The 13808-nt window shown below is 26.3% G+C and overlaps 1 protein-coding gene across 1 annotated transcript in view; it reads right to left on the bottom strand.

Annotated features, from left to right (window-relative positions):
- Positions 1-12063: 12063 nt before the first annotated feature.
- LOC112598367 (POU domain, class 3, transcription factor 3-like) overlaps positions 12064-13808 on the bottom strand; it is a 21310-nt gene continuing 19565 nt past the window's right edge. Inside the window, exon 2 of the mRNA XM_025344795.1 lies at positions 12064-12611. Within this exon, the coding sequence (XP_025200580.1) occupies positions 12387-12611 (225 nt within the window). The 3' untranslated portion in view covers positions 12064-12386. The remainder of the gene's footprint in view (positions 12612-13808) is intronic.

Here is a 13808-nt window from a genome sequence, read left to right on the forward strand (position 1 = left end):
GTTTACGGTTTCAGTTAATCACCTTATACACATAGTAGATGTGGATGCAGTTACTCTGTAAATGTAGGGTTAGAAAATTGCGTAGTATTGTACAGTGTAAGCATACACCGATTTTTAGGGACGATATAAAATGAATAGCCATTATATTGTTATACCCTCAACACTTTCAGGAAGAGCTTGGTGCATGCGTGCCGTATTGCACTTATGTATCTGATACTATTTAGGCGTATTCCGTAAGTTATAGCATTATATTATTTGTACAATGCTCTGATACCTAATGATACTGTACTTTATCTATATATGTACTAGAATATTCTTGCGCTTATATCGAATATGGAAATTAATCGGAAGCGCCTGGGGATCAAATGATTAACGGGCGATATAATGATAGCTTTTTAGTGATTGTAGGAACTCTTGTCGTGCTTGTGGATCTGAGGAATATCGGTGCAGCAGGACGTTATAGAATCTATATTTCATGTGACGAATCATACAATCGCACCCTTTAATGGCCGGTTAAATAAACCATAAAGAAGTAGATAACGCTCTACTGCCTTGGTGTTGTCCGAGTTTACTCTGCGCCAAGTAGATCATTGTAACGGATGTGCAATGTTTAATTCAACTGATAGATCACTCTATTCAAACAATTTTGACATACATCGTCAGCCTATACATGCGACTAAGATAATATTTCATGACAGTATAGTATTTTTGTATTAGTAATACGATAAATTAATTTTAACTTATATACGATAAAATTTCATTGAAAATATTTTTATTTATGTATAAAATATGCTTAAGAGTTTCAGTACTCACTTAAAATCATCAATTACAACTAAAACTATACTTAAGATACATATATATATGCATATAGCATGTTCTTATTGCAGATTATTAGGTTTCAATAGTAGAAACAACTTACGAATGACCCAAATTTTGTTTTGATGTCTAAACATTATTATTGATACTAAAAACTTTGAACATCTATATGCTTATAAAAGCTTATCTATATATCTTGAAAATCGCAATTGATGTGGAAATTGAAAATTTAAGTAACAGAGGAATGTTTTAAGTTTGTATAATTAATATTTTTGATTTGAAATAAAAATATAAATCGTTTGATGAAAATCATATAATTAAAGTAATTAATCTTTATCAAAATGAACGTCACTCATAAAAATATATTTGGAATTGTACAATTTTTAAATTTTTAAGAAAACGTTTACAAACATTGTATAAATATTAAATTTTTATAAATATTAAAATTTTATTCATACTAATGTATTAATTTAATCAAAATAACTAAAATTATTTTTTTTGCTTTTAAATATCTAATTTACATATTTAAACTTGAAATTTTATAAAATACCTCATTATATATTATGTACGTATTCTTTTGGTAAGAATTTGTGAGAAATCTTTATTAAATGTTTAATCTTTAACTATTATTAACACATTTTAACTTAAAAATAATTTGCATGATTTTGTGAATTTATGCATATTTTAAATTAAAGTCTTGAAAAATCATACAAAATGTTAATGTATCATAGAAAAGGTAATCTTATATTTTAAAAAGAGTCAAAATATTTTGATTGATACAGAAAATTGAATAAAAACAAACAATTTTATCGAAAACTAGATAATATGCGTAAATTTTAAATTTTTCTGGTTATTTTTATAAAATATACTGAGGACTTTCAATTTCAATCTCTTAAAAGTATCAATTAGATCCGATTTTCCATAGGAACCTCTTCCTAAGTTGAAAATTGAAGATTTTTCATAATAACTGTGGTTAATAAAATACGCACACACACATCACACATCATTTTAAAATTAATACATTTATCGCTCTACCAGAATCTAAAACGATATATTGTTGATTTAATGTATATAGTACCTAGATTACGTCCTATGTAAATATTAAGGTTCTGACAGATAATTAATGATAAGCTCGTATACATAAAAATCATTCTAATCTTATAAAGCAGTTTGTACATTTTCATGATTTTGAAGAATTTGTAATAATTTAAACTTTAAATATTTACAAAATAAACTTTGACAAATTTTGATATTTTTAATCACTGTAAGAATGTACTATGGAAAACCTTGTATTCAATTTTAAGCTTTTTAATTAACAAAATTTAATTTAAGTACATAAATCAAAAATAAAAGAATTTAAATGTACTTTAAAAATCTACATTATTGTTTATTCTAATAAATGGATAATATTTTGAAATTAGTATTATGTCTAGGAATTATTATTTAAAGAATATTTGGTGAAAAATTTAAATTTCTATTGTATTTTTTTTTTTTGGATTATAAAAAATAAGTAATTTAAATTTTTCGTTTATTATTTTAACATAGAAATTTTTGTTTTTCTTATTTTTATCCTCTATTTTAAGATTCTTAAATATTGTTCCAATAATATGTAATGTATAGATTATATGTATTATATTTTTGGAGATCAGATGTTTTTTTTTTTCATAAGACAATTCTATTTTTTGAAGCATTGTCTTAAATAAATAATAAGTGTTGAGAACAAGAAATATTACTTATTTTTTTAAAAATACTACCGGCTTATAATACATTGATTAAACAGATCACTAAAAATTCATAAGACATACCTTAATGTTACTGTAAGTCATTCTTCGGTGGAAATATATCTTCTCATATTTGTATCTTTTTTTTGTCATTTTTTGTAGCTCAAAAAAAAAATTTATGCTTGTCATACGAAAATATTTAAAAATTTGATTCGTGTTTAAGGAGATCAAAAAAAAAAAAAAAAAAAAGAGTAAAAAAATTACCTTTTTGTAATCTAGCTCCAAAATAGGATGCACTCAATGGAGCCTTTTACGTTCTATTTTTTTTTATGTTCTCTTTTAATCAAAAAATTAAGTAAAACAGCTTCTTCTACTTCCATAGTTGAGTAAAAAATAAATAAATTAATATATGTATTTTATTATTAAATCAGATGTTTGTGTACAAAAAGTATCTCGTGTGAATAGTACTCATTTTTTTTTGACACTTTTTGACACTTTTTGTGTCTTGTAAGCGCGATTCTAATGGCTGGCCACAAAGTGTCTCATTTGAAAAGTGCTTTTTGGGCGTTTATATTAATAAAATAAAATAAAATGTATATGTTTGTAATGTGTATACTCGCATACGATGTTATGTATTTAATTTATATTTATTCCATATTTACTGTTATCATTTTTGATTATGCTTTACAGATAATTTACAGACGAATAAATTAATAATTGGCGATTAGGTAGATATATAATATACTCCTGTATATCTGTCGGATGTCTCATAATAATTAGACAATATAATAATATTTTGACGAGTTTACGACATTAGCAAATAAATATACCTATTAATTATTACTGGTAGTACGGAACACGTAGCGTTTTGTTTTCTCCGTTAGATTTAAAAATAAATTAAATGTTATCAAGCAGAATAATGAACAATGCTATATTATAGACGTCCAGACGTTTCCGATAACGTCAATATAGGTAGTGTTGAATTCGTTATTTTCGTGCATTAAAACAAATAAGCGAATGATAAATAAACACACTTCAAAAAATTTAATATTGAAAAAAAAAATTAAATTCGTTAGTTTCTATTATTAATTGTTGTTTTAATTTGATTTTCATTACTAACACTATACGATAAAGTTTAATTCATATAAATAAATATATAAATATATTGATTTAATATTATATTGAATTAACAATATAAGAAATTGAAAATTCGTCTTTTATTTTAAAACCTCGAAAAGAAAATTAGGGATTCCAATATGTCTTAAAAATTAAAGTCAGGCTTTCAGTATTGTGTGAATTTTTCTTCTGCTTTTCGATGTTTAGGGATGGAAATCTATGGTCACCTATCGCATGTAGAAAATCGTGGAATCGTCGCTAGGAGAATATCTGGGACCGCGATGGTCACCGCACAACGGTACAACTGATATCTAATCTTTCAGACGACTGTTCCAGATGGAGGGGGGCTGCCTTATCGGCAACAGTTGACTGCTTGTCAACTAATGAAAGTTGCTCTAGTCTGAACATAATAGTTGTTATCACTGTCGAGAATTTATATTAAGTAGCAACGCAAGGTAAGTATTATTAGCTAGTATTGGAGCATGCAGAATAATAATATTTATACGATAGACGAAAGTTGACGATAAAATTGTTGTTAATGTTAATGATGTCCTGTTCACTCAAATATTCGGTAGGTACAACAACCTATTAAATATTAAATACTTAATTATCTATCTAAATTGTAACATCGAATTAAATCAAATATTAATGGAAAATAAAATTAATTCTGTAAACATTTCTTTAATACAAAATACGGTAGTAAATAGACAATTAATATTAAAAAAGATTATTTAATGTTTTTTATTGGTGATAATCTGTTAATAGTGCAATACAATAATATATAAATTATATTCCATCAGTTTTCTCAACAGAAAAATGTGCCTACATAATATAATGTGTATCTCCAAATATATTTTCAGCAGTTTCTGAATGTTTGCCGTGTATTAATGTTTAAACTTTAAGTATTAAAATTTAATCCATAAAAATATGATTAAAAACTATACTATTAGCCAAAATCAATTAGTGTGACACTAATTATTTTGTTTTGAGAAACATAATATATATATAGAATGTATAGTATAAAATAAAAAGCATTAATTGGTTAGGAAAATCATCTAATATATTTCAGAAAGCACTTTAAATTATAGATTAATAAACAGTGGTCTGATTATTTTGTGTTATTGTTTTAGAGTCTAAGCAAAGCCATAAATACATTTGTTTTACAATGATGGTTTTTTATGTGTTCTATTCTTTTTGAAACGGAAAATAATGCTTTAATCTTCAACATGGGCATTGTTGTATAATGAATTATTTATTAATAATGTTATACCCATACTATAAACCTGCCTGTAATATACGTACTAGGCGATAGCATAAAATTAACTCACCAAAAATAAGACGTACTAATTCAACTATACCTAATTAAATTATGGCAGGTAGGTAAATTTGAATAATGTGTTGCATAAAGAGTAATAATATTTTCGTCACGTTACTGATTACCGTTTAAGTTATACGAGTATAATATGAGAATAAAAACTCTGCATAAAAATGCTCTATCCTCCGTATTCCACGTTGTAATTATTACGATATAGAATGTATCTATAGTATAGGTCGCCGCTGCATACTATATTTACGTCCCAAAGGTAATTACGAATAAGAAGATAAAAGTAATAAGGTCTAATACGGATTTCGGCCTGGGTTTTCATACACTATAATAATATCTGATTTATGGTCCGATTAATATGAAAAATTTTAAAATGTGTCTATCATACTTAAAATAATATAGTTACACCCGTTTATTGCTAACAACTACTATAATATCTGCGAGGCTTTTAACTCCAGTTTAAAATCGAAATGTTGTACAGTGCTCATCAAAATATTTTTGTGTTCAATAGTGTTTTATAAAATATACAATTAAATATCTATCTATAAATGAAACTAATATACGTTTGTATATATATATATATTACTGATTGAAATGATTTTAGAACAAATTATAGACAACAGACAAAGAAGCAATAATTAAAAATATTATTATGGCACTATTTAAAGAAAATCAAATTAACAACTCGAATTCATAAAATATATATCAAATACATTTGTACCAGTGTTTTAATACGCTATAATATGACATAATCAAATCAGAAAAAAATAAGACGTATTAAAAAATAAAAAATTAAATTAAAATAAAACATTTTGTTTAATTTACCTGTAATACTTAATGATGCTATACATATAATCATAAATCAATGTAAAAACGATAAGGAAAATCAATTTTAGAATAATATAAAATTTTGTATTTCGTAATATATATGTAAAATATATTATTTTATGTTTTTAATTAATTATGTAATATGTAGGTACTCAAAAACATTTCAGGTTACTATTGGGAAGACATTTTTATAGCGTGGGATACAATTATAGTAGCCACCCAGATAGTTAACTACGTCAAATAAACATATTATATAGCGAAGAAGATCGTTTTCGTTTTCCAATTTAAGATAAATACATTAACGTGAGGTGTAGTGCTAATTGTGATACTTTAAAAAAATAAATAAATAACAGTTTATTGCATAAATATTCTTACTAAATATTTACATACGAGTAGTATTATAATTCGAGTAGTATATATTGGACATTTAAAGATGTTCAAATTATTGTTTATAACGCATATATTAGCATATATCACAATCAAATGCATATTTTACTATCTATTATATACTGCATATATTAAAATAAAATCGGTGCAATATTGTTTGATCAATAAAACCATATACGGTTTGGTTATTTGGTTTTAAACTCACGATTGATCATTTTAAACAAGTTTAATACCAATGATTTCAAACAGCCATTAAGGTTTAAAATCGCAAAAATAAGTATAATTAAGTAAGTAAATAAGTATCTACATATTTTGTAGGCACTTGATCTGTAAAAAACATTCAGTTTACTCAAATATATTGTGTTGTCAACGTGTGTATATATTCGTTCTAAATAATTCAACAGTCTCATGTAGTACCTACTAAGTTAGATAAACTTTTTGTTATGCACACACATCTAGTCAATCGTTATTTATGATGGGTCTTAAAAAAAAAAATTGTTTAAATCACTATACTAGTCACAAGCACAAGTAGTTTAAGTAGACCCTGCTTCCAAATTAAAAAAAAAAAAAAGAAATACTATCCACAAAATAAAAAAAAAACCTGGTCACATTTTTTCTCAGAATAAAATATGTTATATTCACCCTGTTAATCTATATTTATGCCCCAGCACTAAAAGTCCTGGAACCTCGTCTGATAAACATTGCATTGTAAATTGTTCAAACCAGTTATTTTATAGAGATCGTAAAGTAATAAATTTAAAGCCAATAAAATATAAATAAGTTAAAGAAAGAGTTTTAAAAATTGTCGTTTTTGAATAATAAAATAATGTCGAACCGTACTCCTTTACCTATAACCTATATCATTATAATTTATTTCAAAAGTCAAATATAAATAATATATATTTTAATGACACTTCTATCGAATAAAAATGTATGACCTAAATGTAATACATAACATATACCTACTAGGTACTTATCATACTATATTTGATAGTATTACGATGAGTAGAAAAAAATCTGTCGATGTATTTCATACAACATTTTACGTTAATTACAACAATGCTGATTGTAATATCTCGTATTATAATTTACAATTTAGTCAGTTTTTAATTCATTTAAAAACAAAAACGGACAGTGATTAATTCGAAATAATATACATACCTATATAATCAAAAATTTTACCATAAATTGGCCTATGTGATCTATGTGAATTGTCATGCGGTGAATTATTTCCGATAAATCGACGTAGTCATATTCTTTAATGGTAAATATTTCTTATAAGTAAATATTATATAGTTTCTCACTCAATGAATCAAATTAATTGTCAATTTAACTATTGACTAATGTGTGACGTGTTTTCCTTATTAAGGATACATTTTTAAAATTTGATATAATTTATTTATTTAGTATTTTTAGGTGTAAATAATGGGCAAAACCAATAGGCATGTATAAGGTAAAAAAAGTTATTTTGTGGATTTTTGGTCCAAAAAAAAAAAAAAACCTTTTATTGTTGATTTACAATGCTATTTAATAAAATGGCGGTAATTCTTGCGCAGTTACGTACTCCCAAAACTTAAAACGACTGTATACGAGTATATGTATGTATAAATATTGAATATGCATAAGTACACTTAAATAATAAATTTCACGACTTCTCTCAAAAGTACCACGAGATATCGTTAAGCATTTTAAATTTGTTGACTTATTCGAATGCGTTTAAATTGCAATTTCATGTATATGCACACGTATGTATAATATATTATTATGTTTGTGGTTACCACTTGAGTTTTAATGATGTACATGTAGAATTACAAATACAAATCTAAATAAAAGTGCATGGAACTTAAAGTCCATGCATTTTTGTCTTAATTAATTACACGATACTTTATACGTGTTCGTTAGTATGTAAGTACTCTAATCTTCGTTCATATTAAAACGTAATGGATACAATGGATGTTGCGCACGTTTCTACAAGAACATAGTCACATAATTATACTTGTACGATAAGTATTATTTTAATTTTATTTCGAACGTTGTCTGTCTTATTTGTTTATTGTACATAGTGGCATGGTATATATTATTACGATATTTCGTATTTTCGTTATAATGTACGCAAACCTATATAGTATTTAATAATAATATGATTCATAAAATGTATGTTGTAAAAACGCAGCGAATACGTTGCAAAAATAATTTATGCGTTATTAAAATGCAAAACACATTAATTATATAATGTTTAGTTTGTTTTACGAACTTAACGATCAATAATATTATTATTTGTTGGCTAGTGAAATAAAAACATATCTAGCGATAAGCCTATTATCTTTTTTCGTCCTTGGCAGTAGATCAAAACATTGAAAATGCGCTGAGTGTTCGGTACCTATAGCCGTGGCCTCTGATTTCCGGAAACATGTAAAATATAGGCGTGCGTGCAGAACGTCACGCCCTGTGATATTTCGTAGCCCAAAGTAGGTACCTAACGTCTCAATCAAATTGCCTGTAGGTATATTAATTACAAATATATACCTTGATTACTTATTATTATCACATTTTGACCGAAATTTTAAAAAACGATTATTTTCCCGTACTCGCTGTAATAAAATATTAGACTTTTCATTTTTATTCCTATATTTTTTAATATATATAGACAATTTTTCTTAATCATGTCGTAAAAAAAAAGGTATTTAATACTTAATCGTGGAATGATATAGTTATTTGATACAGTTTTTCATTTCTATACATATACTACAAAGGGCACCTTATACTGTTAAAATTACAAACTTTTAATATAAGTTTTTCAAATAAATAAATAAGCTCATTCAATATTTCACTTAGTCGCAAAGACGCGATAAAAATATTGTTTTACTTTTTTTTTTCACAATCACAGACGATCGATTTTTAAACTAAATAAAATAACCGTGACGAATACATTATGTGTGATTAAGCGTTATAACAGCATTAATTGACTATTATCTGTCAAACACTTGCATTTATAGTGCAAACAATTTTAAACTGAGGCCAATATTATAAATAGGTGATTAGATAAATCATGTCTGCTTTCGCCGCCACCGCCGCCGTCTCTACTCCCTATATAACTAATGATCTATAGATCAACGCGGATGTAAGTTGAAATTTTTGTTCCTATAAAATTTATAATAATATAATATTTGTATGTACTTACTCGTACTTTTGTCATAAAATCGTTTACGATAAAATTTGAAGGATTAGCAAGAGCGATTTACAGTGATACGATTTAATAAATAACAATCGTAAGTCGAATGAACAATTAAGTAGTGCGTATAATGCAGTATAAGTGCAAGGACGACTTAAATTGTAGGTTAAATTAAATTCTGTAAGTAAAATATAAATATTATATAGGTACATATTTTAATATAATATATGTATGATTTTTTTTTTGCATATCTGTACAGACCGTTTATGATAATGCGATACCAAAATAAACATGATTTTCTTCAAAGTAGATATTAAATTGTAGTGGTTCGGTATATCAATAACACTTGTGACTTTAAGTCATATTGATCGGGACTCCGATTGGTGAGATTGTATAGACTTAGACAATATAATTTGGGTCCTTCTTAGAATACGGTGGTTCATGTCATGACATATATAATAATATTATCATAAACACATACATAGAATTAATACAGTTGTACAAGTTTATAATTTAAGTGGTAGGTAGTGTTCAAAAATACACAACTCATTCCACGTATGAATTAAACATTTTTTTTTTTTTTTTTACACATTTCGACGATGACAGACGTCGAGTGGAATTATAATCAACTGAAATAACTAACAATTATTGAATTTTATATATTTTGTTATATTTAAAAACAAATATAACAGCTATTTTTAACACACAAAATTTAGATTATAAATAATATAATATTATACTATAGATTCTATCATAATAATACAATTTTAAATTATACACTTAAAACTATTTGTGTAACAATGTTTTATATTAAAAATGTATGTGATTATTATTATTAATAGGTAGATAAACTTTTATGATTTATTTTAACCAAATGACTCGTTGGTACGTACATAAAAATATTGACAAAAAAAAAAAAAAAAGAAGCTTAATTATATTATATTTTAATCAATTAATATTTAAGTAATAATACCTAAAATATTATTATTATTTAGTATTGCAATAATGCTAAGACGAATAATATGTCACTCAAAATGTCTAAACTAATCTAATATTAATAATAGTTACAATAATAATTGTAGTAATAATAATCGTAAGTCAAGAAGTTGAATGGAATGAAGATTTTTTGTATTAAATAAATGTTTAAGCATTCATCGAAGTATGTTTTTCAAAAAGTACTATAAAAACCATAATTTAAAATGAAATGTGACTTTAGCTCAGGCACATAAAGAGGGTGAGGACTAAAATATTATAAGAAACAATTTTTTGTTCATATATTATTTTAAATTTAAATTTGTGATTTATATTATTATTATGATTTATAAATTTCGATTTTTTTTTGATTTTTTTTTTGTTTTTTTGTTTAAGTATGTGCCTGTATCACCTACATATATTTTATTAGGTTTAGAAAAATTCTTAAATAGGAGAAATTTTTTTTTTTTCAATTAAAATATTGTTTATCTATTCAAAACTATAATACAACAGCAGTTTTACCCAGGGTATCCTTAGAAATAGATTAACAGTAGTGGTAACAGTAAAAATAATTGTATCGAGACAAAGATATACGATTATAATAGTTAAAAACTTGGTCAATTTTTAGTTGATGTTAAAAATGCTATGAATAAATATTACGTAATATATAATTAAAAACTAATAACAAAAAAAAATAACGTAAAAAAGCGTAAGTAGTTATTTCCATACAATTATTTGAAAAAAAAATATATATTAATAATAATAATAATAAAAATATAATAACATTGCATAATATTCGTTTTTAAACTTAAAATAATAGCTAGGTATAACGAAATAATAACTCGTATAATAATAAACATGACACATGACAAGCTAAATTCACATTGATTTTACACTCCCCCTCGAGTTTCAGCGGTTGCGTTAACTGTTGCAATATAATAACACAGACGATCGTATTTCATCTTAAGGCGATTAGAATAAAATGCTTTTAGTACTTACCCAAAGTACTCAAGTGCATAGGTTAGGTAATAAGTCGCGCGCTTCGTTATCGCACACGGATATGCCTACCGAAAACAGGTACGTTTCGAGTGACGCATTATTAGAACTCAAAAGAACTTAAAAGTCAACGTTTACGCGCAATTGATATTTATCCAACTGACTTGGCAATATCGGAAGAAATGCGCATTTCCGGTTGTCACGAGTAATAATATAGTTACGCTGGAAAACGCACGATGCAATAAAAAGAATATACAAAATTTTTGTAGGTAACGACAGCTGATTATACCTTGTAAGTCGTACATTTTGCGTACTCGTCAATAACGGCCAAAACGTGAATTCGCCCAAACCGCTGCAGTTTGTATTATCGTTATTCGTTCGATCTTTTATTTTTATAAACAGCGTTTTTTTTTTTTTATATGTATATTTTTTTATATTTATTTTTTATTTTATACAATTTAACACGCGTCCATTCGGCTTGACGCGTTTAATCCTATGGGGTTGGGATAATTTTTTTCGTACTCTTATATTATTATTATTATCATTACTATTATTAAATCTAACTCTATGTACGTGCCGGAGGCAGCAGTGTGTATTATACAACGCTATCAAAGTCTGATGGCAGGGGGAGGGGGGTCGATAATAAGTACAACAATAAATTTAAGTCTCTGATCGCATAAGCTTGTCGATCAACGACGACTAAAATATGATATAATACGTTAATAATAATATAGAAGTCGTAACAAATTTTTTATTAATTTTTTTTTTTTTTTACATAAATTTTGAAAAAATAATCGGACGATTGCGTTTTGCCTGTAGTTATGTGTCTCTTCGCACATCCACACAATCAAAACAATATTGAATGCCTATCGCATTTTATTATTACAGGCGCCGCGATCGTCGTCGTCCGATGATTATTATTATTATTATTATTTAAGTATTGTTGTAAACGATTCGTACCGTCTGACAGGGCTGTGATGATGTAGAATGAACCTTAAAATATATTACCATAATAATAGTATAATATTGTGTGCTACGACTGCGTTCGTCTCGGCTAGGCGTGGTGTCTGGTCTGTTCTCGATCGTCTTGTGCGGGGGGGTTCACGGGTGCCGCCGGTCGATTGTGCGCCACGCGATCCTGCTGCAGCCTGCCCGCGATTTCCAGCGCCCGGCCCGGTTCCGGTCGACGATGGTGGTGGTTGTTGTTCTGCAAGTTTACCGGTTCCGGTTGTAGTTCCGGATTGAACATCGGCAACCGACAGTGTCTGGACCACTCGTTCTGAAAACAAAACACGATAATATTGTATTACGATATGGCACTATGGCGGTCTGTTGTAGTGATTAGTTTATATAATTGTAATCAATACATTAAATATTTAATTTAATATTTATATGGGCACAACTTTTTTTCTCTAAGAGTTTTGATATTTTTCATAGATTTTGACGATTGTATGCGTATAGATATTTATTATTATACAAGAAAATTCGTATACTTGACATTTAATTTTACTGCATAAATATAGTGATAAAACATACAGTCTTCTATACTTTTTCGTTTTAACCCTTTGCCATTGCAGACGATGGACTTACTCAAACACACCGTCGTACAGATCGAATAATTGGATGACATATATGTAACTGAATATAGTGGTTATAACTTAACCTTATCAAAAATATAGTGCGACAAATAAGTCCACTTTCTAGTACAAATATATACTATACGTTGGTGCCCACGATATCATAAGATATTTAGATATGGCAAACGCTTGTATTATATTATACCGAATAAAATCAAAAAATAAAGAAATAAAATAAAAAGTTTATTTATCCCCGTAGATTTTATAATTTTTTTTACACTGTATATTATAATATTTCAACGCAGGGCGCATTAACGAGTTAAGAAGTTAATTTAATTTTATCTTTCTAACTTGACTAGTTACTTTTGAGTTTTCGTTAATTTAACTAGTAACTTGACTTATTAGTTTTTTAATTAATGTAGAATCAGTAAATTGAATGTTTATTATAAGAAGTGAAGTTAATTTATTTTGTTTTATAACAAAAATTTTCAATAGTTTTTGTTTTCATGTCCACAAATAATTTTTTTTTTTTTTTTTTTTGATAAGGAAAAATTTTAATAAAGTAGGTACTAAATAGAAATACTGTATGGTAAAACAATATATATTCTAGTAAACTCTTATACCATAATAAATTAATAACTCATAAGGCATTAATCGTATTGCACGGTAAATATTATATCTACCTATCGTATAAATAACATAAAACTATAATCTAAAAATATTTTGAAAATGTTGTTGTGCGTATTAAATAATTATACATTGATAAGTAGTAACAAAATATTTCAACTCCCTATACATTTTTTAAAATTATATTAAATCACTAATAGTTATTTTAAAATATCAAATTTTGTTAAAATTAGATTTTTAATCGAAAATTCTATAAAAAAAAAAAAAAAAAA

Source organism: Melanaphis sacchari, unplaced genomic scaffold (genome assembly GCF_002803265.2).
Source record: "Melanaphis sacchari strain LSU unplaced genomic scaffold, SCAv2.0 Contig47_pilon_pilon, whole genome shotgun sequence".
Classification (NCBI taxonomy): Eukaryota; Metazoa; Arthropoda; class Insecta; order Hemiptera; family Aphididae; genus Melanaphis; species Melanaphis sacchari.